The 22605-nt window shown below is 46.0% G+C and overlaps 1 protein-coding gene across 2 annotated transcripts in view; it reads right to left on the bottom strand.

Annotated features, from left to right (window-relative positions):
* Positions 1–2840: 2840 nt before the first annotated feature.
* Positions 2841–22605, bottom strand: part of nrp1a (neuropilin 1a) — a 59224-nt gene continuing 39459 nt past the window's right edge. The window contains exons 8-18 of one of the 2 annotated variants that reach the window (XM_068709655.1): positions 19423–19578; positions 17308–17452; positions 13323–13654; positions 11815–11959; positions 9519–9629; positions 8727–8777; positions 6671–6814; positions 6281–6558; positions 6074–6170; positions 5909–5962; positions 2841–5768 (exon numbers count right to left, since the gene is read on the bottom strand). In XM_068709655.1, coding sequence (XP_068565756.1) covers positions 5482–5768; positions 5909–5962; positions 6074–6170; positions 6281–6558; positions 6671–6814; positions 8727–8777; positions 9519–9629; positions 11815–11959; positions 13323–13654; positions 17308–17452; positions 19423–19578 — 1800 coding nt within the window. In that variant the 3' untranslated portion in view covers positions 2841–5481. The remainder of the gene's footprint in view (positions 5769–5908; positions 5963–6073; positions 6171–6280; positions 6559–6670; positions 6815–8726; positions 8778–9518; positions 9630–11814; positions 11960–13322; positions 13655–17307; positions 17453–19422; positions 19579–22605) is intronic. The other variant, XM_068709657.1, reaches the window with a different exon arrangement.

The following is a 22605-nucleotide window of genomic DNA, read 5'->3' as shown; positions in this document are numbered from 1 at the left end:
TGAACCATGCACTGGTAGACCGGCTGAACTGACTTTCACAAACACGTTTTGTTCTTTAGAAAACCATGTGCCTTGTGTGTGGGAAATGTGATACTAAGTTAGTTTTATGTAGAGCCGCTCTGGTGGTGAACTGCGGTCATTTGAACTCCACATCCACGAGACACTTGTACTTTGTAGTAACATCACTCCACTGAGCCATCCAGTGGTGAAATGGAAAACTGCAGATAGAGTTTAAATGTGTCAGTCAGGGGGGCTGCTCAGTGTTCAGTGGTGGAAGAAGTATACAGATCCTTTACTTAAGTGAAAGTACCAATACAACGATGCAAAAATACCCCAGTTCAGGTTAAAGTATTCAAAAAACATTACCAGGTACATTCACTTCAAGTATCAGAAGTAAGTCATTGACTGTGATTCATTGTGACCGATATTATTCTATCTATCGACAGACTGTTTGTCAGTGCTCTACAGATCATAAGCCGTGGTCATGAGACGAACGTTTGGGTTGCCAGGTTGTGAATCCTCTTTACTTCTTCATGTGGAGTTCTGATGAAAAAGAGCTGCAATTGGACCAGGAGCCATTCTTTAACAACTTATCAACATGAAGGATAATTAGAAAGTGATAAAGTAATGCCCCTTTAGTATTGATTTTTGGTGGCTGATTACACATCCGTGATGGCTTTATTCCTGATTTTTAGCAACCTAGCAAACTCAAAGTAATTTGTTTTAAAGGGTAACTTTGGTATTTTTCAACCTGGGCCTTATTTATTTATTATTTTCATGTTTTTGTGTCGAAGGGACTAATGGGGAAATCGGTTTTTTTTTTTTAAATTGTTCTAGTATTGAGTGAGAACGCTGCAGAAGGCATCCGCTTTATGGGCTGCGATGTAATCGCTCGGGGCAACTCCTCACGGTCAATGTTCACTAAAAGTTCTTGTTTTTCCAGCTGACAGGCTCACATTGTTGTTAGAAGTGGCTGCCAACTTCAGGGAAAGAACCCGACAGAGAAATAAAACGTTTTTCCTCTTCCATTCACTTTCAGTTAGAGTTTGTTGTGTTGGAGTTCAGAAAAAGTGTAGCTTGGCCTTGCCTAAAAGATGTTCACCGTGTGAAAACAACATGTTTGTGACGCGAGATTTCTGGAACGAGAGTTCTCCTTCAACGGGACTTCGCCGGAAACAACAAGAAACAGACCGGATCAAGCTACAGGTAAAGAAGAGAGTTTTATTTCTCTGTAGGGTTCTTCTGTAATGATGTCAGAAAGCTGTAATATATATATATATATATATATATATATATATATATATATATATATATATATATATATATATATATATATATATATATATATATATATATATGTATGTATCTATGTATGTATGTGTGTATATATATATATATATATATAAATATAATAACAGTCTGACCCTGTCAGTGGTAATAACAAACACTTTGCGCAATCGCCCGATATGATGAGATTTCATCCCGTTTAGCGGCTGCCATCTGCGGTGTTCCCCTGCAATTCTGGACCAATTTCACAAATTGTTGTCTTACACACAAAAAACTTGACCAAAAGGCGACCAGGTTGAAAAATACAGAAATAACCTTTTAAAGGCATATACCTGTGTTTCTTTGTATGGTTATATCATTGTCAAGTCTTTGATTGTTCTCTAGAGCACTTTAAGCTTTCATTCTCTGTTAAGTGTGCAACAAAGACTGATGATGCCTTGCACGCTTGACTAATTAATTCATTAAGTCTTAAGTATTTCTATGCAAGATTCAAGCCGTTTCAGAAGAGATAAGAGAGGATCTAGCAGGGTTGCTGGGTTACAAATCTCTCGCGGTTAATTGCGTGTGGAGAATGTGCAGCCGAATGATGTTACCAGTCTAATTTGCTTGTTTATGATAATGGAAAGGGGGGCGAAGCATTGCTGCTGTTTATCCAAGATGTGCTAACATTCAAAGACAGTAAGCTCCGCAAATGATTGCTGATATTCTTTCCCCTCACGTTCAGAGCTGGAATTTTAAAATTAAACTGTGAAACTAATTTCCGTCCATAATCCCCATGTATTCAAAGTAGTTTCTTGTCGGTGTGCTGCCAAAACAACCCACCACTAGTTCAGGATGTGGCCTTACCTCCTCAGATGAAAAACACATCAGTGAAAATGAAGACTAAGCCTAATTCCTGCTAATGATAGACCGAGAAGAAAAGCAGCTGAGCGCCCGAGTTCAGCTCGCATCAGCTTCCCATTAGTGGTCAGCGGCCGCCCTTCGCTCAGAGCCATGATCGCCACCGCTGTTTACTACTCTTAATAGGTGGAGAGTCCTCACAGTAGACACCACACTGGAGTTGTTTCCATCTGCTCTTGAGATCTGAGAATAAATGATCACCATTCATGACTTGGTGTTGGAGTAAATTAATCAATCAGTTTGCATTTTCTCCGCTAATAAATCTACCACAACAACTTAATTGCACTGTAATTGATAAATAACCGAGTAAATGAGCCAATTCTTTCATCTGAAGATCTTTTATTCATGTCTTTGGAAAGCGACGGCTGTGAGACAAAGACTACAAATGGCTCTTGTTTACATCACCATCTCGCTGACTGAAATAGTGCTTTCAACATTACTTTGATGCAAGAAACAGATGTTGCGTCAAAGGGCTGCTTGTGAGGCTGCTGGTTACCGGCTGTGATGTGGATCTGACAGCAGAAAGAAAAACAGTTCCTGGATCACGACACAAACATTCTTTTAAGGCTTTGCTGTTTATTCATTTTTTTTTTCCTACAACAGCAAATTACAGAAGCAGTATTGAAAATAAAAGTCTTCTTTTCTTGTTCTCGTAAAAAAAAAGAAAAAAAAAAGGAATCTGCACAAAATTTGAATGACAGTACAAAACGAAGCGTTAATATGCCATGTAAATGGAGGGGGGGGGGACATTACTGTTGGAAAATCTTTTATGCCTTTTTCAATAATGAAAACATCTCAATATTTTTACATTTCAGAATTATATCACATAATCTGAAACTATATATTTATATATATATAAAAAAGATGAAATAAATGAACACATTTTTTTGTGTTTTTGACTTCTGTTTTTTTTTTTTTTTTTTGCAAATGAACGCTATAAACACATAAACCTCTTAAATATATTTATCAGTGCAACATTGTTTGTTTTGAGTCCACGCTACAGTATCCTTTTTCTCTAGTTCAGCAGACGTCGCTGGAGCTACAGTCCTCCGTAGACGTAAAGGTGAGAGGAGTGGGGAGGTCAAATCTGTAACGGACAAGCTGAGGATGTGTAACACCACGGCACGACGAACAGAGCACACGGATGCAAAAGACGTCCCCCTTCTCAGGATTTGAGTTTTTTGATTGTTTTATTGTGGCGCGGGGGAACCACAGAGTTCCCTTGTGTCCTGATCAATCTCACGGGGAGTTCGCAAAGAGTCCCTTCCCCTTGTAGTGTCTAGCGATGGGATTGTCCCATCCCTCCATCCATTCATCCATCTGCAAACAAGAGTCTCAATAGAGATCTGAAGAGTTCACATCGAGGTGACATTTGCACTTGTTTGAAGCTTAAAAAGAGATAGAAAAAACCCCAGCTTTCCTCTACAAGCGTCCTATCATTCCCCCTCTTGATTTTCTCTCCAGGGAGCTCTGACAGGGCAAAGCGAGTAGTCAGTTCTTCTGTGAGTGATGATGAAGGGAACCATGGTCTTATAGTATTTTGTAAGTGAGAACCCCCCCAGTGAACCAGAAGGGGGCCACCGTCCTTTGGTAAAGCCACGGAGGGGAGGCCAGGTGATCCCCCCCCCCCGCTGCACCAGTGTCCTGTCCTAAAATGACATCACAACGTTATGGCTGCTACACGTGGAACACGTTAAAAAAACAACCTCTGCGGTCCGAGAGGCCTTGAAGCTACAATACAGCATGTGAACAATTACAAACTGGGTTCACCGTGAGACAAACGTGTCTGGCTAAAGTAATGATAGCACCATTCTTCAGTTAGTGTGTTTAACCCCTCTTCTTATAGGCTCCTATCAGGAGGGGATCAGTGACAAAGTGCATTCAAGCTGCATTGTCCGGATAGCACTTCCTCAGTGAACAATCCACAGTGACGTTCGGAGGTGACGAGCTAGTCTAGGTCTTAGCTAAAGCAAAGTGATGATTGTTGATTTATTTTTTTTATTTTTTATTTTTTTTGGTAAGCTGGCAGACATTTAGTATATTTCACCACCTCCTCTGCCATCGATGTGAGCGTGTTAGATGTGAAAATGTTCTGGTGACCGGTCAAACTCACAGCGGAGATATGATGAAGATATGAGAGATCAGTCGAAAAAGAGTTCATCATGTCAGCTGTGTTGTTTTTTTTCTGGGTTTTTTTGCTCCGTTACCTTTTGATTCATTCGTCTTTCGGTGGTTTTCGTGAAGTGGGTGTTGTTGATGACAGATGGCTTGAATGCACATTGAAATCGCTGTAAGACCACACAAATCTTACTCGTCTGAGCAAAGTAATCTAAAATAAAAAAAACAAAAAACATAACACTGCACCTTCCACAATACAGTCAGAAGATTGTATTTACACACATACAAACCCATGAAAAAAGGGATACTGCAGCTTTGTTTTTTTCCTTTTTACTTTCTTTAAAAAGGGCAATAAAATATATTAAAACGTATTTACAGTGTGTGGTTTTTGGACAGAGAACAACAAAAAAACAAAACAAAGCGCTGTGATAGACTGTCATCCTGTTCTGCAGGTATTTATAAGATCATGTGCCCCTGTTTTCCTGTGATCACAACTCAGGCCGAGTACAGTAAAAAACACCCAGATCAACAGAGGAGGCCGAACCGAAATGTACTAAAGGCACTGTCAGAACCATACATTGCCGTGAGTGGGACCCTCACATTAGAGTGATAGAGGTCGAAGGGGAAAGGGTACATGTTTCAGGGTCATGGGTTATGGGCAAACCCTGTATGCTTGGGCAAATCTACAGTTTTGCCGGATATGATTCATTTCGGATTTTGATACGTCTCTTTCAAAACTTGAAAACTAACAACAGCCTTCATAAACTGATAATAAAAACAAACAAACATTTCTTTCCCAGAAAACGATAAATACTTTAAACATTATTAATAAATTGGTCTCAACACCAGCATCCGATTGTAAAAATGAATGAAAATCAAAATAGAAAATTAAAATATCTAAATCATCTGTACATAATTTTTTTTTTCTGTATTTTATCTGTACACAGTGTCCCCTACTGGTAGGTTCTTTTTATGCAGCTCCTGAGAAAAGCGTGGATCAGTCCGACCCTCCCATTGGTTCCTGAACCTGTCCCTCATCCAGAGAGTTGAGGGCGTCGGCAGTCCTTTGAGCCGGCCTACTCGTGGATATACGAGAGGATATGCCTACAGCCAGTCTTGTGCACGCTCTGCGAGCTCTGCACATCATACAGTCACGTGAATGCACCCGCTCCCATCTCACGCCTCTGAGTATGAGCTCTGTACATTGAGTTTGTCCTTCTTTAGCTTGACACCGTCCACGAGTTCAAAGTTATAGTTCTCCAGGGCTGATAAGTTCCTGTCCGACATGCCTCCGTGCGAGCACGCGCAGTACAAGACCACGCCGCAGATGGCGCCGAGGAAGACCCCCAGGGCCGACATGGCGATGATGGTGATGAGGATGGGGTCGAGCGTCTTCAGCATGTTGCCGGCTCCGCTGATCTGGTTGGTCTCCACGAAGTCTGGGTATTCAGTGATCTCCTCAACTGCAGGGGAGGGACAGAAGCAGAAGCGAAAAGAATGAGATGGGAGGTCTTACATGAACTACAAAGGGTCTGGAGGTGAGAAAATAGTTCTCACAAAACGTGATACCGCTAAAAAAAACCCTCTGTGTGAAATGACTTACGGATTTCGTTGAAACGATCCTCCGGTAGCATCGGCTCAGTGGGTACGTCGGGATCTGTTCGAACAGAAATTCGAATGAAATCCAACAGCAGATAAAACCGTGTCGTCATACTTCAGACCAAGACCTGAATGCAGGCATTGTACCTATGAACTCTAAAAGCCTCACCTTTACAGTCCGTCATGCTGAGTCCATTGAGAACCTTAATGTCATCCACAGCAATGTCCCCCCAGCTCTTTCTCTCCACCAGACTTTCGATCACCACCTTGGGGAAAAAAGGCACAGGATAATTTTTTAGGCAACCTTTCCTTGAATGGAAAGAGCACCGGTATGGCGGTAAACGGCCAAACAAGTCACAGAGCACTTGTGATTTACCTGATAGGGTTTGTTGGTGCGGGGCACAAGGACACGACCTTCCCTCCAGCGGTTGCCTTGGTGACCGCTGACCGTCCACAGCAGGATGTCAGCCGGTCCTTCAACAGTCTGCTTGCGCTGCTTGATATGCAGCGTGCCGATGTGCGGCCCGAACATGTGGTACCAGAAGGACACACACAGGTCTGAGTCCGGAGAGCTGACCACTGGGCTGACCAGCCGAGCCACCTCGGTCTCTTGGGGACTTGTCGCCAAGGTGTAGATGAAGTTCCCTGATCCACCTGTTTGGATAGAAGAACTTGTATCACCGACAGACAAAAAAACGGAGGCTGAAATGCACATGTTGCATCAGGAAGTTTGGCCCAACTAAGCGGTACCCTGCAGCGCCCTCACCTGTGTGGTCCATGTTAGGTCCAGTGTTGAGGGTAGGGGTGCCGCTGGACTGGATCTGCCACCTGGAACCAGTGTCCTCTGACGTCCAGCTGCAGAAGGATGGGTCATTGGCCCAGCCGAAGTCGCAGGCAAACCACAGGAAAGCTGCAAATTTGTGGACGAGAGGTCAGATCACGTGTCAGGAAATCAAGTTTCATCATCCTCCCTATTACGAAACGAGAAATTGCAGAGAGCTTTCGGCTTTAACCGAACAATGAATGACCTGGGGGCCTGTCTTGATATGACTGCAGGCTACACTTTGGGGCTTCATTCACTCATCCTGATCAGCTTCAAGCACTAGAGGGCAGCAAAGAACTGCGGAACGTAACTTGGAGTCCCTTTGCTTGGGAGGGAGAGAGAGAGAGACTTTGGACAGCTATGGCCCTAACATGAGAAAGCAGCGAGCCGACAGCATAGACCTCATGTAGAACGTATTTTTTGGCTACAGTTAATGATCTCCTGTAATGAACGTAACAGGGTATATAAAAGAGCTATAGAGGGACACTGAGAACAGGGACAAGGGAAGAGGAAGATGGGGTCTGGACATGGCGTCCAGTTGAGAAAGCAACATTCAAAGCAACCCGCAGAGAGCTCAGGATTTTAATGAGAGTGAAGACTTGAGGTTTAAAGACAGCTATGGTAACAGTGCCGGGGCCCCATTCCAACAATGCAATCCCCCATGGACACTCGCCGTGCTGAAGAAACTGTGTGGGAGCTCGGGCTTTAGTGTTTTGCAAATTGGATAAAGAAGGGCTTCCATTGAACGCAAGGGAGCGGGATGTTTGGGACGTTAGCCACGGCCTTAAACTCCAGCATGAGTTGCCTTTAGAGAAACAGTGAGGCGGCTCTCCCGATGACAGAATGTATGAGCCAATATTCCCTTTAATAATGGGAAGGTTTTAACTAGCTTCTACAGGCAGCGACTCTATTTACCCATTAAACACAAAGGATGGAATTCCCATGTGGAACCGCAATTCAGACGCCAACCCACTTTTTTTTTTTTTTTTTGTCGAGACATCCCATTCCCAATTAAAATTACTTTTTTTTCCATTCTTGGGAGGCTTTGACTGAGGCTACCAACAAGCTCTGGATAAGATGAGCGGCCACATGACTCACTTGGCCGTTTGATGAAGAGAGACTTGCCGAATGCCAATGGCAACTACGTCCTCTGAGATTAGAGCGCAGGGCGCGCATACACACCCAAGCAGACACGGACACACACTTGCATACACAGAACTGATTAGCATGCACGGTTCGAGACTCTTGAAATGAAAAGTCAGGCAGATAAGTGTTTACCCACAGAAATGTAGTTGTGTTCATAAATACACACACACACACACACACACACACACACACACACACACACACACACACATACACCTCGGATCTCATCTATCATAGCTGGTGCCCCAGCAGACTGCAGACAGAGTGAAGGGGGCTCGGTGGAGCCTATGGCCCATTAGCCAAGGTCAGACTGGGGCACAGCCTCTCAGCTGGCTGCTCCCTCATCAACCTGCTATAGGAAACAGCACTGTGTGTGTGTGTGTGTGTGTGTGTGTGTATGTGTGCGTCTGTGCAAGTGACCCCAAAGCACACCCAATTTCCTGTGGTCATTTGCATTGTGCTTCCCTGTTTTTGTGCCGTGTTGTGTGCATGTGTGTGTGTGTCAGTGTCGGACCGGTGATTAGTGATTATGCTGAGGAGGCAGCAACAGAGCACCAGTGCTAATCATCAGCTAGCTCTGCATCACGCAACCTCCCTCACCCTGTCAGCAGGAGCCTCTCAGGGCCATATCATCAGCTTTAATAACAGACACACAGCAGTGGGGAGAGAAGCCGCAGTGAGCTGGCATTCATTAGCTAAGGTACGCTTCATGATAAATCTATGGAAATGAATCCCAAAAAATAAAAAAACCTAGAGCAGTTCGATATCTACTATGTGTCAACATTCTGGCATGTCATCTTAGTAAGACTTGAAATCATTGATGGGAAAGAAAAATATAATACAATTTTCTCACCTGGGATGGTATCCACTTCAGCAGTGGTGGTCTCTGGCATCGTGGTAACCCCTGCCACAACACAACACATTAGCATTGTTAGCCTAGCAATGGCAAGAGTTAAGTTTCTTTTTATTTAAATAACTGCACACATGCACCTAATGTATCCCTGCTAGCTAAATCTTGCTAGCCAACACATGCCTTGTCTTTCCCTCCAGTCTCATAAGGGCCCCGTCTCGGTATATCTACCGTGACGCACTTAATGTAATACTTCCAAAACACGTGACTGAAACGGTGCCATGCTCATCATTGGAGACTGCTGGTTAATGGGGAGTGTTGGCAGCAGTGCAGGCTCAGAGAGTTACTGGGTTAGTGGGAAATGAGGCCGAGAGGAGTGCGTGGAAAAGAGGGTGCAGGCGGACAAGGCGGGTAAGAGATGAAAGGAGAGAGAGAGAGAGAGAGAGAGAGAGAGAGAGCTGGCTGCCGGTTGGTTTAGAAGCAGGTGTGCACATTTGGCGATCTCTGGAGCAAGTGTGACAATCGTCTAATGGGACTTTGCGGAGACGGGGGTAAAAGGGGAGGTGGGAGCTACAGGTGCAGATAATTAGAGCGGCGTGTACGCCGGCACGCACCGGGATGCGTGCCTGCGAGTGTGCACAGTAGGAGGCAGATTAGCCGCGGTATCAAATCTACCCATAAACAGAGAGCGGTGAAGCTAGGAAAGTGGAGCAGATTGAGTGTGAGCAGACGGAAGGGTAAGAGGTGTGGGGATGTGGGGGTTTGGTTGCAGTCTCATGAGGGCGATGTTAGCACCTGTCACGTCGTAGTCATCACCTGTGCCGCTGTGGCAGCTCGCCTGGTCGTCGTCACACTCGTCCGACGGAGTAGTGCTCGGGACGAGCGTGGTAGGCGGGAGTGTAGGAGCTGTGAAGACGGAGGAGAATGGAGACAGCAGACATAGATTAGATTTCAAGTTGCTTCACTTTCATTTCTATGTTTTTCGTTATTGTTCAGAGAAGGTGCGGAGATGGGGACCTGTAGCTAATGCAGAACGTTACATGTCTGTTGTTTGGTCTGATCACTGTCTGTAATTTCTGTGGTAAAAATGCTGCAGGGTTTGAATTCACATCAAATTCATTTGGCACTTTTGTCCAAAGTGACTTAGGGACAATAGCCGTAAAATGGAAGTGAATACCTCTTAGACAATCAAACACTGAAAAAAATGAGACGCAAGCAGCGTCAGCATGAGGTGGAGATGTAGTCTGAAAAAGTGGGTTTTCAGCCTGCTTCATAGTTTAAATAGCAAATATCAAAAAAAAGGAAAGAAACACTGAAATATGTATTCAGAAGCTCAGCATGCTCTGCCCACAGTTACCCACTGGGCTTCAATCTAGGCCCGAGCTATTAGCATCCCTCCCTTTATCGTGCTGTGGAGGTGTGGGTGTATAAATAGAGTTGAAGCTAAAGCACGGTTGCTTCGGGCTTGGGCAGCTGAAACCTTAAAGATCTAGAAACGGGGCTTGGGATTGGCTATAGGAAGGGCCCCTGGCTGCCATAGCGGCCTATCATTATAGCCCCGCCACGCTTGGATGTGGGTATGGCCCTAGATCCACTCCACGCTCTGCTGCTGCACAACTGTCCTGCGGTGTGCGTGCATTTGTATGTGTTTACACTGACAGAGTAATGATCGAGAGGAGAGGAGAGGTGGAGAGAGAGAGAGAGAGAGAGAGAGAGAGAGAGAGAGAGAGAGAGAGAGAGAGAGAGAGAGAGAGAGAGAGAGAGAGGCATAGGGGAAAACTGCCTGAAAAATGGATGTGTACTGTATCTGTGTGCGTGTGAGCCAATGCGCTCGCTCTCCCTCCCTGTGCTAGATGAAATATGAGGTAGATCAGACCCTGTCAGATTCAGGGTGGGGAGGGTCAGGGATGGGGTCAGCGCTGCGTCAGGGGAGCCTCTCACAGAAATGAGGATTTGGCCCTCCTGCTATGGCCTGCTTCGCACACACACACACACACACCCTTGTACACACCAGTACGAGCACCTGTGCGTGTGTGCCTGATTGTGTATTCACGCCGGTAACCACATATTTGGCAGAGTGATTGCGGTCATTTGCTCTGTGTGTGTGTGTGTGTGTGTGTGTGTATTTGGCATTAACACTGAAAACAAGCATTATCATCTGACTAAAGCTCCCGGTGGGAGTCCATGAGGCTTACAACGGAATGGGCCTCCCTGAAATCCAATATGTAAATCCACTTAGGGCTAGCGCGCTACACGCTCTTATATCGCTGAGCTGTTTGTGTGCTACGTCAGCTTTGAGAGAGACGGATAAAGAGCTGGGGGAAAAACAAAATAAGGGTAATTTTAAAGATAGCAAAGTGTGTGTGTGCGGTCCTTTGAAAGAAGAAAGACATGCAAGGGGTTGGGAAGAGTGCGATGGGGGTCAGGCTGCAATAATCCGACTGGGCCAGGTGGGCTTTCATTTGTTCCCCTCTAGAAGTGGCTAGCTATGGGGGCAGCTTTGATGTAACCGGGAGACGAGACAACTGTCACTTGTAGGGATAAAGAAGAGCAGGAGCTGGACAGCTGTGGGATCAACACAGGAAGCACCCACATCTTTAAATATCCCCGACCGTGGCGAAGACACGAAGCGCAAGCTACTTGCAGCCATGTCATCGGCTAAGATGATAGATAGCTCATCTTTAAATGCGTCCAGACATTTCAGATGTTAACACATATAAAAGCAGTCTGGGGGGGGGGTCAAGGTGTGCCCAGTAAGGATAGCATTGTGGGTAGTAAATAAATGTTCTGTCCAGAAAAAAACCATCAACGCCAGGAGTGAACATTTCATTGCCATGGTTAAAAGCGTCGCCACAGCTGGAAATGCCATCACCATGGGCAATGATGTTTCACAATGGGTAGTCATTTTGCCACCGTTGGTGAAAGCGACATTACTGCCGGTAGAGAGGTCGGCCTCACCGGGTAGAAATGTCACCACCATAGGTAGACATAACAAAGCCTTTTGTATTGCCATATTTTGCACCAAATCTCAAGTGATACCTTAGACAGAGTGCACAAAATGCAATGGATATTAATAGAAGTTCCAGTTTACCTTCAATCTCACAGCCCAGGAGCTCAAGTCGCAGGCCCATGCCAGCAGGAGTGGCCCTCTCTGGGTAAATTCTGATGAAGCGGGTCAGCAGGGGCTCCACCGTCCTCAGCTCAGGAGTGTCGTAGTTGCTATTCCCTTCAAATATCTGGCAGGGAAAGGGAGACAAAATGTGGTGGGGAAGGGGGACAAAGACAGAAGGAAAGAGTGAGTGAAATTTTTTTTTTTTTTGCTGATAATGTCTCTGCCAGGCGTTTGACTCATACAGCTCCTCCCGCAAATACCCTGAGGCAGACTCATCCCTGCCTTCCGAAAACCAGAAGTGGGCCGGACGGGTGGCATGTGCCGGGTACAAAAGTAAGAAGAAAGAACAGAAGATGACCAGATCTCTCTCATCTTGCTGACACCAAAAGCACAGCTTCGACAGCACGACAAACAGCGCTGTCAAAAGCAACTTTCGGCTCCTTCAGATCCTCCTCGAGCAAAGGAATACATAAGGGAACAGAGGAGGATTTGGGATGCAAGAGTAGCAAGCAAAGGAGGCAAAGGAGGAATGATGGAAGTGGATTAATGGGTGTGATCACGTGAAGGAGCCTGGTACACCTTAGATGCTGGGAACCTCTCAGGCGAGGGGAGAGAGGCGGCTAACTAGGACAGGGGAGGGGGGGGGGGGGGGGGGGGGGTATGGATCCTCCTTACTCCCTTCATAAATCAACCATCAGCCCATCTGGATCAGATTTATGCCCTGTCAGGGACGCTTGTAATTGGGGACTGGCTGTTCCAGCTCCTGGAGGTGTGCGTGGTTGTGTATGTACGTGCTCATATATATATATATATATATATACACACACACACACACACACACACACATTCTATGTGTGTAAGCCTGTGTATGCATTGAGGAAAGTGTTGGCGTGTGTCTCCCGCGCGTGCAATGACACCGGCAGATAAATCTTGGGTCACTTCTCTCTGTTGCGCGTTCTTTCCCTTCTCCCTCGTCCTCGCCTTTCCTCCCTCGTTTTCCCTTGGCTCCCCTCACCCCTCCTTCCCCTCTGGAGAGGTTTCACTATCCATTGAAAGGGGTTGAACGGTGGGTGCCGTGCAGAATATAAAGCAGGAGGAAAGAAGCGGGAGAAGGCTCCGAGAGACTCAAGATGCTTATCCTAATGTGATTCAAAGCACTGCTGAAATTGACTCGCAACGACTCCTAAATGACTCACAACTGCCATGCGCAACGCTCTGGTGACAATTGACTAAATGCGTCATAATCAGAATTGATGCTCTGATGTGTCTGAGGGACTTTTTTGAGTAGCACGTCTTCAAATAATTTTCCCTATTGCTGAAGGTAAAACCTATCTTTTGGTTTGTGTATTAAATCAAACCAATTCCAACCCCTTTTCCTTGAAATAACTCTTGCCTCAAGATAAAGAAAGCATTAAGGGTTCTTTGGTTAGGGTTATGCTTCAAATTTGTAAGAAAAATCGAACAAATACACCGGACACTACTCTCACCTTTGGCTTGTTCCCACTGGTGTCCAACACCATCCTCCAGTCGGAGCCATTGTTGCTGTAGCCGAGGCGGAACTTCTTCATGAAGACCTTGTTCTCACGGTGCTTCCCTCCCTGGATTATCAACCCTTTCACCAGCTTGTCCTCACCAAGATCCACCTGCAGCCATTCGCTGGTGAAGGGCTGGGGCTGGGGCAGCAGGGTCCAACCCGTCCTGCTGGTCAGCAGGCGGGCGTTCTCCGGTACCCAGCTCCGGTCCGTATGGGAGGATGCGGTGATCTGGTTGTCAGTGATCAAACCTGAGACCATGCCCAGCATGCCCGAGCATGGGTACTCTGCAAGACAAAAAAGATGTTTAGCATTTTGATTCAAACCAATGAAAACCTACAGGGACAACAAAAGACTTCATCTATATCCTGATGTCCTTGATGTCCAACATCATTTACCACGCCACTAGTCCAGTTGGTGAGTTTGAGGTTCATTTTGGTGCAACAAGGATGGTGAAAGTCAAAACGAGTAGGACAATTCCCCAAACTCTTTGTGATGTTGCTGTGATCTCTGCCTCCATTCTCTCTCTCTTTCTCTCTGTCTGTCTGTCTCATGCATACTAATTCATTTGCCTGAAGCGGTTGTCTCCAGGCAGCCAATTAAAACCCTCCTCTCGGTTGGTGCTTCCACGTCCTGCACGTTCTGGGAGTGCTATTTCTTTTCATCTCCCTTATCCACCCCCTCCTCCCTCTGTAGACTCACATATACCAACACACAAAAACACATTCCCTTTGTGTTTTATCTGCTGCTGCACCTTCTGCTCCACAGCTGTCAACATCTGTAGGACTGTGTCTTTTAACACCTCGTTGTTTCCTGTCCACATTTTCAGACTTTCTTCTCCTCCTTTATTCTACTTCTCTGATCTTACCTTAGCCTCACTCTCTGTGGGTGTTTTTTTTTCGAGCTTCTTTGGATGCGTTTCCCATTCGTTTCAAAAAGGGAGACAGCTGTTTTCTTATTTCTCTCCCTCATCGATGCCATCCCTCAATATCAAAAGCCGAACAGGATAACAACCTGTAGCTGCGGCTCGGAAGCATTTGCATGTTTAAACCTGAATTTCTTAACTTTCCACATGTTCTCCCCTTCGTACTCCTGCACAGATATCCAGCACAGTGCTTTCTAAGCTGTTGTTGGTGTCCTATCTAATGAAATGTTATCGATTGCTCATGACTGACAATAATTCTACTGGCACTGTGAACCAGGACGGATCCAACTTAACAACCTGATCAACATTTATATATGACATTATATTATATTGAGTACTATTTTTTGGTCACCAGTGTCAATGTTTGTGTTTAACCCAGCCTCTTATTGCTGGTGGTCCACATAAAAATACCCGAATGGACTATTTTTAAATCTTAAAAAACTTTTGCATTGAAGTTTGACGTGGCGTTTTCAAGGATTCATTACTCTGTTGTACTTCCAGACTACTTCGGAGTTAGGGAGACAGTGTCATTTCTAAGATACATTTATTATTTCTTCATATTCAGTTAGTATTACTAGCAATCTGTAGAACTTCATATTTATTGTGTCCTGTGGGTGTAAATAGCCAAGGAGAATACACTGGAGCTCACAACATTTTCTCCACAATGAAATTACCTCTTGAGTTCTGACACTTAGCAGCTTGTATTCGGGGTCAATCTTCCTTTCTGTCTCTTCCTTACACATAATCTTAAGACACTGAGTCAGGGACCTGTGGTAAGCAATAACATATTTACTATCTGGCTCCCACGGAGGGATAAATCTGGACATTATTACATTTTCTGTGTCGGTATGAGACAAAGTGCGCACCGTACCGCTGCAGGTCTCAATAGCGTGGCTGCATCTGGGAAAAAAAAAACGAGCGAAGACTTGGGAGAACAAGGCCTCATTCAGACTCTCTCTCTCTCTCTCTCTCTCTCTCTCTCTCTCTCTCTCTCTCTCTCTCTCTCTCTCTCTCTCTCTCTGCTTATCTAAAACGATCTCTGGTCCTGCAGTCTAGAGAATCGCAGCTCAAGGAACAAACGCTGGCAGTGCGGAAGCCTCTTAACCGTTTTTCGTGGGTTTTTCTACCTTCTTGCTTTCGTGTTTGGCCAGGATCTGTTTGAGAGTGATCACAGCCTCCGGTAGAGCAGAGTCTTTGAAGTGAGTGAAAGGTATACGTGTGTGTTTCTGATCGGAGTTCAGACTTCCCGGGGTCATCTGGAGCTCTTAATCGACTTCAGCTGTGATCATTGAAGCTTCATAGATGATGGCTTGCACGCAATGACACACCCAGAGGGACAAACTTGTGTGTGTGTGTGTGTGTGGACTGCGAGCGTGTAGATGGTGATACATGGCGGTGTGTGCCACATTTAGGGTTTTGGGTGGAGCATCAGTGGTTCATCAGAGATATTTATACACCATGGCGTATTTACAAACAACAGGGCGGTGGATCTTTTTATTAATGAGTAGCTGTTAGTGTCAGCGGGGGCACACGACCATGACGATCTATGGAAAAACATCTTGCAACATTCGGGGTACAGCTCCTCCTCTAACCTGATGCCCGACATATGGTCTTGACATCGTAAGTGGAAGTTGGGCACTTACTTTGTGGATAGTTTTATGCAGCTCACATTTTGGTGCACTGTGTATACTTTTTTGGGGGAAAAAAGAACAAAAGTTCCCATTTTTTCAACAAAAGTTTTTCAGTAAAGTTCTGGTATTATATTTCGAGGTAGAGCAGTGTGAGTCACCGGGTTTATGCAGCCCTCGAGAGCCTCTCAATATTCTCTCTCTCTCTCTCTCTCTCTCTCCCTCCCTTTCTCTCTCCGATTGTGCTGCTAGCATGCAGTGAAGCTGGCAGTGACTTCACAGCACCCAGGGGTGCTGACGTCCTTACTGAGGCCCTGTGGTGAACTTCGGCCCTGTGATGTGTTTGGGCTTTGTGCAGCGGTCTGGTCGCGCGCCCGAAACACACGCCCCAGCTGTAACCCTGCTGTATCCGCAGTGCCCTCTGCTATTACATGAAGAGCCACACATATGTGATGCATAACTGCATAACACACACACACACACACACACACACACACACACACACACACACACACACACACACACACACACACAGAGAACACAGAGAACACATATGAGCACATTTGGCTGGCTACAAATAATCCGATGCCGTAACTGTAATCCAAGGCTTAATGCTGAACTAACAGCACTGACAACAAATGGCTGTCCTTGTAACATATACTCCCTATCCAAGTACAGACAAACAAAACACACAGGCGATCACTAATTAACATTCAAAAACCCATAGAGATGCAGACGGATGGGTTAAAACCATATGAAAGCGAGCCACGCACAAACACGCGCACACACACACACACACACACACGCACGCGCACACCGCTCGTTAAAATAGCATCGACAAAATGGCAAAGATGAGAGGAGCTTTGCCAAAATCAAAGCTCTGTAAGCAAAAGACAGACTGTGGCTAAAGAGGAGGCTGTGACCAGCTCAGCAGGAGGGGTGGGACCGTGTAGATCCCGCCCAGCTCCAGCTCTCTCTGCCCTCCAGATGGAGCCTCCATTTATATTGAATGAAGTACATCTAAACACGGGGTAACATAAATAGGTAATCTTCCTTCACGTGCCACTCCTCTATAATGCAGTAGCTAGCTTTAGCCTCAGAGCAGGACGCTCGCAGAAGCAGAGCTTCATCTCACACCTCGCAGAAGTAAGACGTTTGTGCAACCGGGGCCAGAGTGGGAAATACCCAGTATGTTGCAACAAGTAGGGAGCTGATAGCGGGGCATGCGCTGACGCCCGAAGTGGCATCATCTGATTGTTGCATTTGAAACTGTATCTGTTTAGAATATAAGCAGTATAATGTAGCGTTTTTGGTGGCAGCTGTGAGCCAAGATTGAGCTGAGACGTGTGCTTGTATGCAGATCAGCAGGGATCTCGGCAGTACCAACCTGATATCTTACATCCGTACACCTCGAAGCGCAGCGCGATGCCTGTTTCCCAGGTAACGGGACGGATCCGGACGAAGCGTGTCAGCGTGGGTTTGGGCAGCATCGTCTTGGCAACGTCTGTTGGGTTGGTGTTGCCTTGGAAAACCTGCAATAGAAGCAAAAGGAAAGTAAATTATTGACACGTCGATTTGAGATGCCGGATGGAAGCTTGTCTGAGACCTTGGCTGCATTGAATCGAGAAACAAGAGAGTGGAGGCGAGTGGAAGATTCTCGTTTTGATGAGGTTGAGATGCAGCTAGAATAATCTGAAAATAAGTAACAACAGCTGTAGCTGAGTGAGTACTGAGACAAGATGTCGACACGTGGAAATCTAAATCACACATTTAAAAAGACACATTATGTGAGTAATCTGTCACAACTAGCACCTCGTTTTGTGCCAGATGAAGCCGCACAACCAGGCCGTGGCCTGTGACTGTGAAACCTGAGGCAGTATGTGTAACACTGACAACTCCAGATTGGCTCAAGATGCCCTTATTCCTTGTCCTCTGGTACCAGATTTAGTAGAGGTTTTACTGCAGTGTCTTGTTTAAAGGTCAGAGATGCCACTGTTCTCCCCTGGGGTTTGTTGACAGTTTACCAGCGGCCATACGAAGAGGCCGGCCACCCGGCAAAACAACTCCCCACAGTCCGTCACAGTTGATTCTGGGTAATTGAATCACACCGGTGACCATATGACCTCCTGACCCCCCCGACGGAGTAGCTGTGGGGCAGAGGGGAGTGCAGCAGAGAGGAGCTGGATGAACAGGCAGATAGAAAGGTAGCTAGTTCAGCTAATTTGGGATGAACTAAAACAACACCTGGTCTGATCCATTAGTCAGTGCAGTCCCTCTTCAACCAAGCCCCCGAGGAGCAACAGCCGTCAACCGCGTCACTAAGGGGCCGCGGCAAAGTCATCCACTCTCTTAAAATGTCACGCAGAGTCTCCTCTGCGCTCGCCAACTGTAAAGTGGCTTTTTCCAGAGCTGCGCTAAGACTCCAAACTGCAGGCTCAGCATGTAGCAAATGGTGCCCCTCCGCACAAAAGCACTTTTGAGTCTGGAAAGACACAGGTCGGGCCTGTTCGCGGCACCTTTGAGCCGCCACTTTAAAAGGGACTGTATACTTTGGAGAGACCATGAAATAACCGGGCCCAGAGGTTTGTGTACACAGCAGCACAAACACGCTTGTTTGGATACTCTGTTGCTGTTGACAACTTTTTTTTGTTGCGGCCTTGCTCTCTTTCACTCAAAAATTCCTTGTGGTATTTACATGTCACACTCACACACACACACACACACGCACACATACACGCCTCTCTGACCCTCCGGACACCCACAGTGGTCGGGGTGTTTGCCTCCAGATGGACAAAACCTGGTCCAATCAGAGATCGATGGTTACAGCCTGTCGCGCTCCGGTCAAGCGTCTTTTCCCTCTCTTCCGGACACTCCTCCGGCAGCTGCTCAAACATGACAGCCTCTCCTCTGCCTTCCCTCCCTGTCAACTTAAACTCTTGTTTGTCAAGTCTTTTGTCATCCCCATGCTTCATTTACGACAAGTTGTCGGGCGCCTGACATAAAACGGAGGCTACGTTCCTTACGTAATCCTCCCTATGGCTACTGCAGAGCTGCATTAGCACCGTGGTCTGTGCTCGGAAAAAAAACAACATTGATTTGTACACACAGTGGGTATATTACCATGCGGAGGGAAGTGTATAATTACACGTTGGGAGACAGAGACTCAAGTACATATAGCTGGGTACTCCCCCTTTTGTCGAGCTCAAAGGCAACTTGGAAAGGACCACAATTCAAGTCAGATGGCTACTTTACCAAGACGAGATCTTTCAAGTGCAGTACATGTGCAGCGGTGGCTTTCATGACACAATCGTTGGTCAGGCAGGAGTAAAAATAAACTATTTTCATTATCTAGTCTGCTCTAAGAGTCTCATGTAGAGCTATGGGCTTTTCAGTATTTCACTTTCTTCCACTCATAATCTAGAGCCTAAAGAGGACGCCATTAGACCTCTGCAGGCTAGCAACGTTTTTAATGACAAACGAGTTGATGAATTGAGTCTCCTACCTTTTGTTTGGAGCCTTCCTTCAAAGTGATCCAGTCCTCTCCATTGGAGCTGACGTCCACTTTGTAGGACTTGACGAAGTAGATCTTCCGGGTCTCCTGGGAAACGGCGCCCTGGGTGCCGATGGCCGAGACGAACCGCAAGAACCCAAGGTCCACCTGTGGAGGGGTGAAAGAGAGAAAAGCCATGTGAGACAGCGCTGCATAAAACATTCCATGCGAGCAAGATTTTCCCTTCCAGTGTTTAGGAGAATGCTGATTAACTGGAGCAGACCCAGCTGAAATACAGTGCCTGTTGAAATAAATGTGTGAATCATTTTTGTAGAAAAGCCTTTCAATGCTTGGTCTGTATTAACGACACACTGACAAGCTCAGAGAGTTAAAAATATAACCCCGCTATTAGAATCACCTCTGGCCATAGTCTGCTACCTGGGAATTTAATAAACAGCAATGAAATGATAGTCACATTAATGAAAGAGACACAGGATGACAACTTAATTTCCTGAGATGGGAGACAAGAGCTTATTGGATAGAAGTGAATGTTGAATAGAGCGAGGTCTGCAATCACATTATCAAAATTGGCCAGGAGGAAAGAGAGATACAGATTGAATATCAAATATTGTGCCTTTAAAATATGCAGGGCTTTATGAAGTAATCATGAAGTGGGGTACATTACTGGAGGACTATTACATTTTCACAAGGAGGAAGCCGGAGGCGGTGGGGTCAGCGAGGCCCGTGAGCGAGTGTCTGGTTGTATGTCTGTCCTGTATTCGCATATATATATTTATGTGCCTGTGTGTGTGTGTGTGTGTGTGTGTGTGTGTAATGAATTCAGAGATAATGCTGGTTTGCATCAGACCTTTGTCTGTCTGCCAACCATCATGTCTGTTCACAACCACGAACCATCACTGCCAGGAAAGGGAAAACACATGCACACACAGTCCTCTATATGTCAACCTGGTTTCTGTTTCTGTGGTAAGAATAGCCTTCAAACTGGCTTTTGATGATGTAAACGCTGCCTAACTTCACTACGGGCCGGTTGTGAGGTCAGCTTCTGTTAGCTCTGAGACACACAAGGAATCTTTCAGCCACCAGAGATAACAAATCGTCCCCCTCTGACCTCTGCGGAGGCTACTTACCCCCACCGTACCATCCCTTCATCCATAACGGAGGAAAAGAATGAGCGTATAGTGAGAAACTGAAAGGCTTTAAAAGCACTGCTAACTCCTCTGCGTATAGAGCAGCGAGCTTGAGTTGAACAAGCGTTAACACCGTCTCTGACAGGCTGAGCTGACGTTAATGAGGAGTAATGGCGTTGCGTGCAGACGGCGCAAACACGGGGCAGCGAGGTAGGGGGACGAGGCGTCGGCGGAACGGGGTTTCGTGAGATGGGTTGGCGGGTCTCGAGTAGAGTGCCGAGGTATGTAAGTCCTTCATGTGAGAGTGAGCAGGCAGACACAGAAGTGTGCACATATTTTACAAAATCAAAGCCAGGGTGATCTGCCACCAACAATCTCCGCAGAGCTCCAGCATGCTAAAACCACACAGTCAAAGCCTCGTCTGCCAGCCTCATATGCAGCAATGCGCCACACTTAATGACTCGGAGCAAAGAGCAGGAAAGGAACATCTGCGAGCCACAGCGCTGGGACATTCGCGCTCCTCAAAATTCACTTCCAGAAGTTAAAAGACATAAACAGATGGGAGCAATAAATGAAGTTCCACCATGCTACTCTCCCTCCCTCTCTCTCTCTCTCTCTCTCTTGGCTACTCAAAAGATTCGGATGGATGGAGACGAACAAAAAAGACAAGTCACATACAGAGATGGAATACTTTTGTTCCTGTCTACTCGCTCAAGGGGCTTATACAGTAAGTCCCAGATTTCGTTTGGGTCCACAAATAGAGACAAAATCAAATCCCTTCAGCTTCAGACGGTTCCCATTTAATAACGCAGGAGCTAAATTTCTCTCTGCCGGGTAAAAGGCCATATCTGGCAGCGCTGGATGAGGAAAGCGCAGCAGGATGGCAGAGTGGCCTGTGTCGGCGTATATTAGCCTAGGCAGGTCTTTAACATCTGTGTTCAAATGGCCAGCCTGAATCATTTCCAATCCGGACCAATGGAAAAATGGCTTACTGAAAAGGTCTACTTAAAAAAAAACAACCCAAAAAAAGTCTAATAGGAGGACTTGGCCTTGGAATGTTTCTCTTCAAAAAAAGACCTCATTAAGTGTAATGGAGAGGAAGAGCCCCTGGGAATGAAATGAGTGGCGGGGCTAATTGGGAACACTCATGGGTGCTCAGACTCTGGAATATGAAGAGGGTAAAACGTATGATGTACGACTTTAATCAGCATTCTGGGCAAGCTGGACATTTTATTGTTGTTGGGAATTCATGTTTGTGTGAATTGGCCAGTTTTAAGGGGATGGAAACGTACTTTCATCATTTGCAGTTCAATAGCTTTGGGGTCACAAATTGAATGATGCTGAATATATGCGACTTGAGTCCAAAAGCTGGGACGTTGCGGTGACCAGATGAGAATGGGTTGCATATTAGGGATGGGTGGTTGGCGGTGGTCGTGGTCACGCGGCAGCGGCGATATCTAATTAAAACTCAGGTTTGGTCGAACACTTTGAGATTTGGAACAACTGCTCGGAATTTTGGGAACCCGGGTCACCCTTCTGTGATGGGATGTGACGAAGGGGAAAAAAAACGATGAAAGCGATTGGGAGGAATGGAAAGAGGAAAGCTAAACAGAAGAGAGAGAGAAGAGTGAAGAGGAGAAGGTCGGGAAAGAAAAAAAGAGACGCTGACAGTGATGCCTTGGAAGACGTGAAGGACAGAAGCATGGGGTCTCCAGTGAAGAAGTGCACAGATTAGATCAATTTCACAGACGTGGGCTGATAACAGGGCCTGGGTAATGAGCAAAGCATGATTTATTAATGTCTGCTTGTTAGAAGCGGAGGAATGAGGCTGAGACAGACCAGGGGGTTACACGGGTCAGGGAGAGCAGACTGGCTGCCAGTACATTTGGATCTAAAGCACAGTCTGTCTCAGACCACAGAGACCGCAGTGAAAACAAACAGGCCCTGATAATGATTGCTAGTGGGACTCCTTTTAGCCCAGAGCCACGGACAGCACTTGCTGACCTATATACATAAACCAACATTTAGAAATCGCAAGCAGTGCACA

The sequence above is a fragment of the Cebidichthys violaceus genome, unplaced genomic scaffold, assembly GCF_023349555.1.
Source record: "Cebidichthys violaceus isolate CVI_PGR_0920_01 unplaced genomic scaffold, fCebVio1.0.p SCAF_15, whole genome shotgun sequence".
In the NCBI taxonomy this organism is placed as follows: domain Eukaryota; kingdom Metazoa; phylum Chordata; class Actinopteri; order Perciformes; family Stichaeidae; genus Cebidichthys; species Cebidichthys violaceus.
Note: the sequence above shows the minus strand (reverse complement) of the source record. Positions and strands in the feature narration are given on the sequence as shown.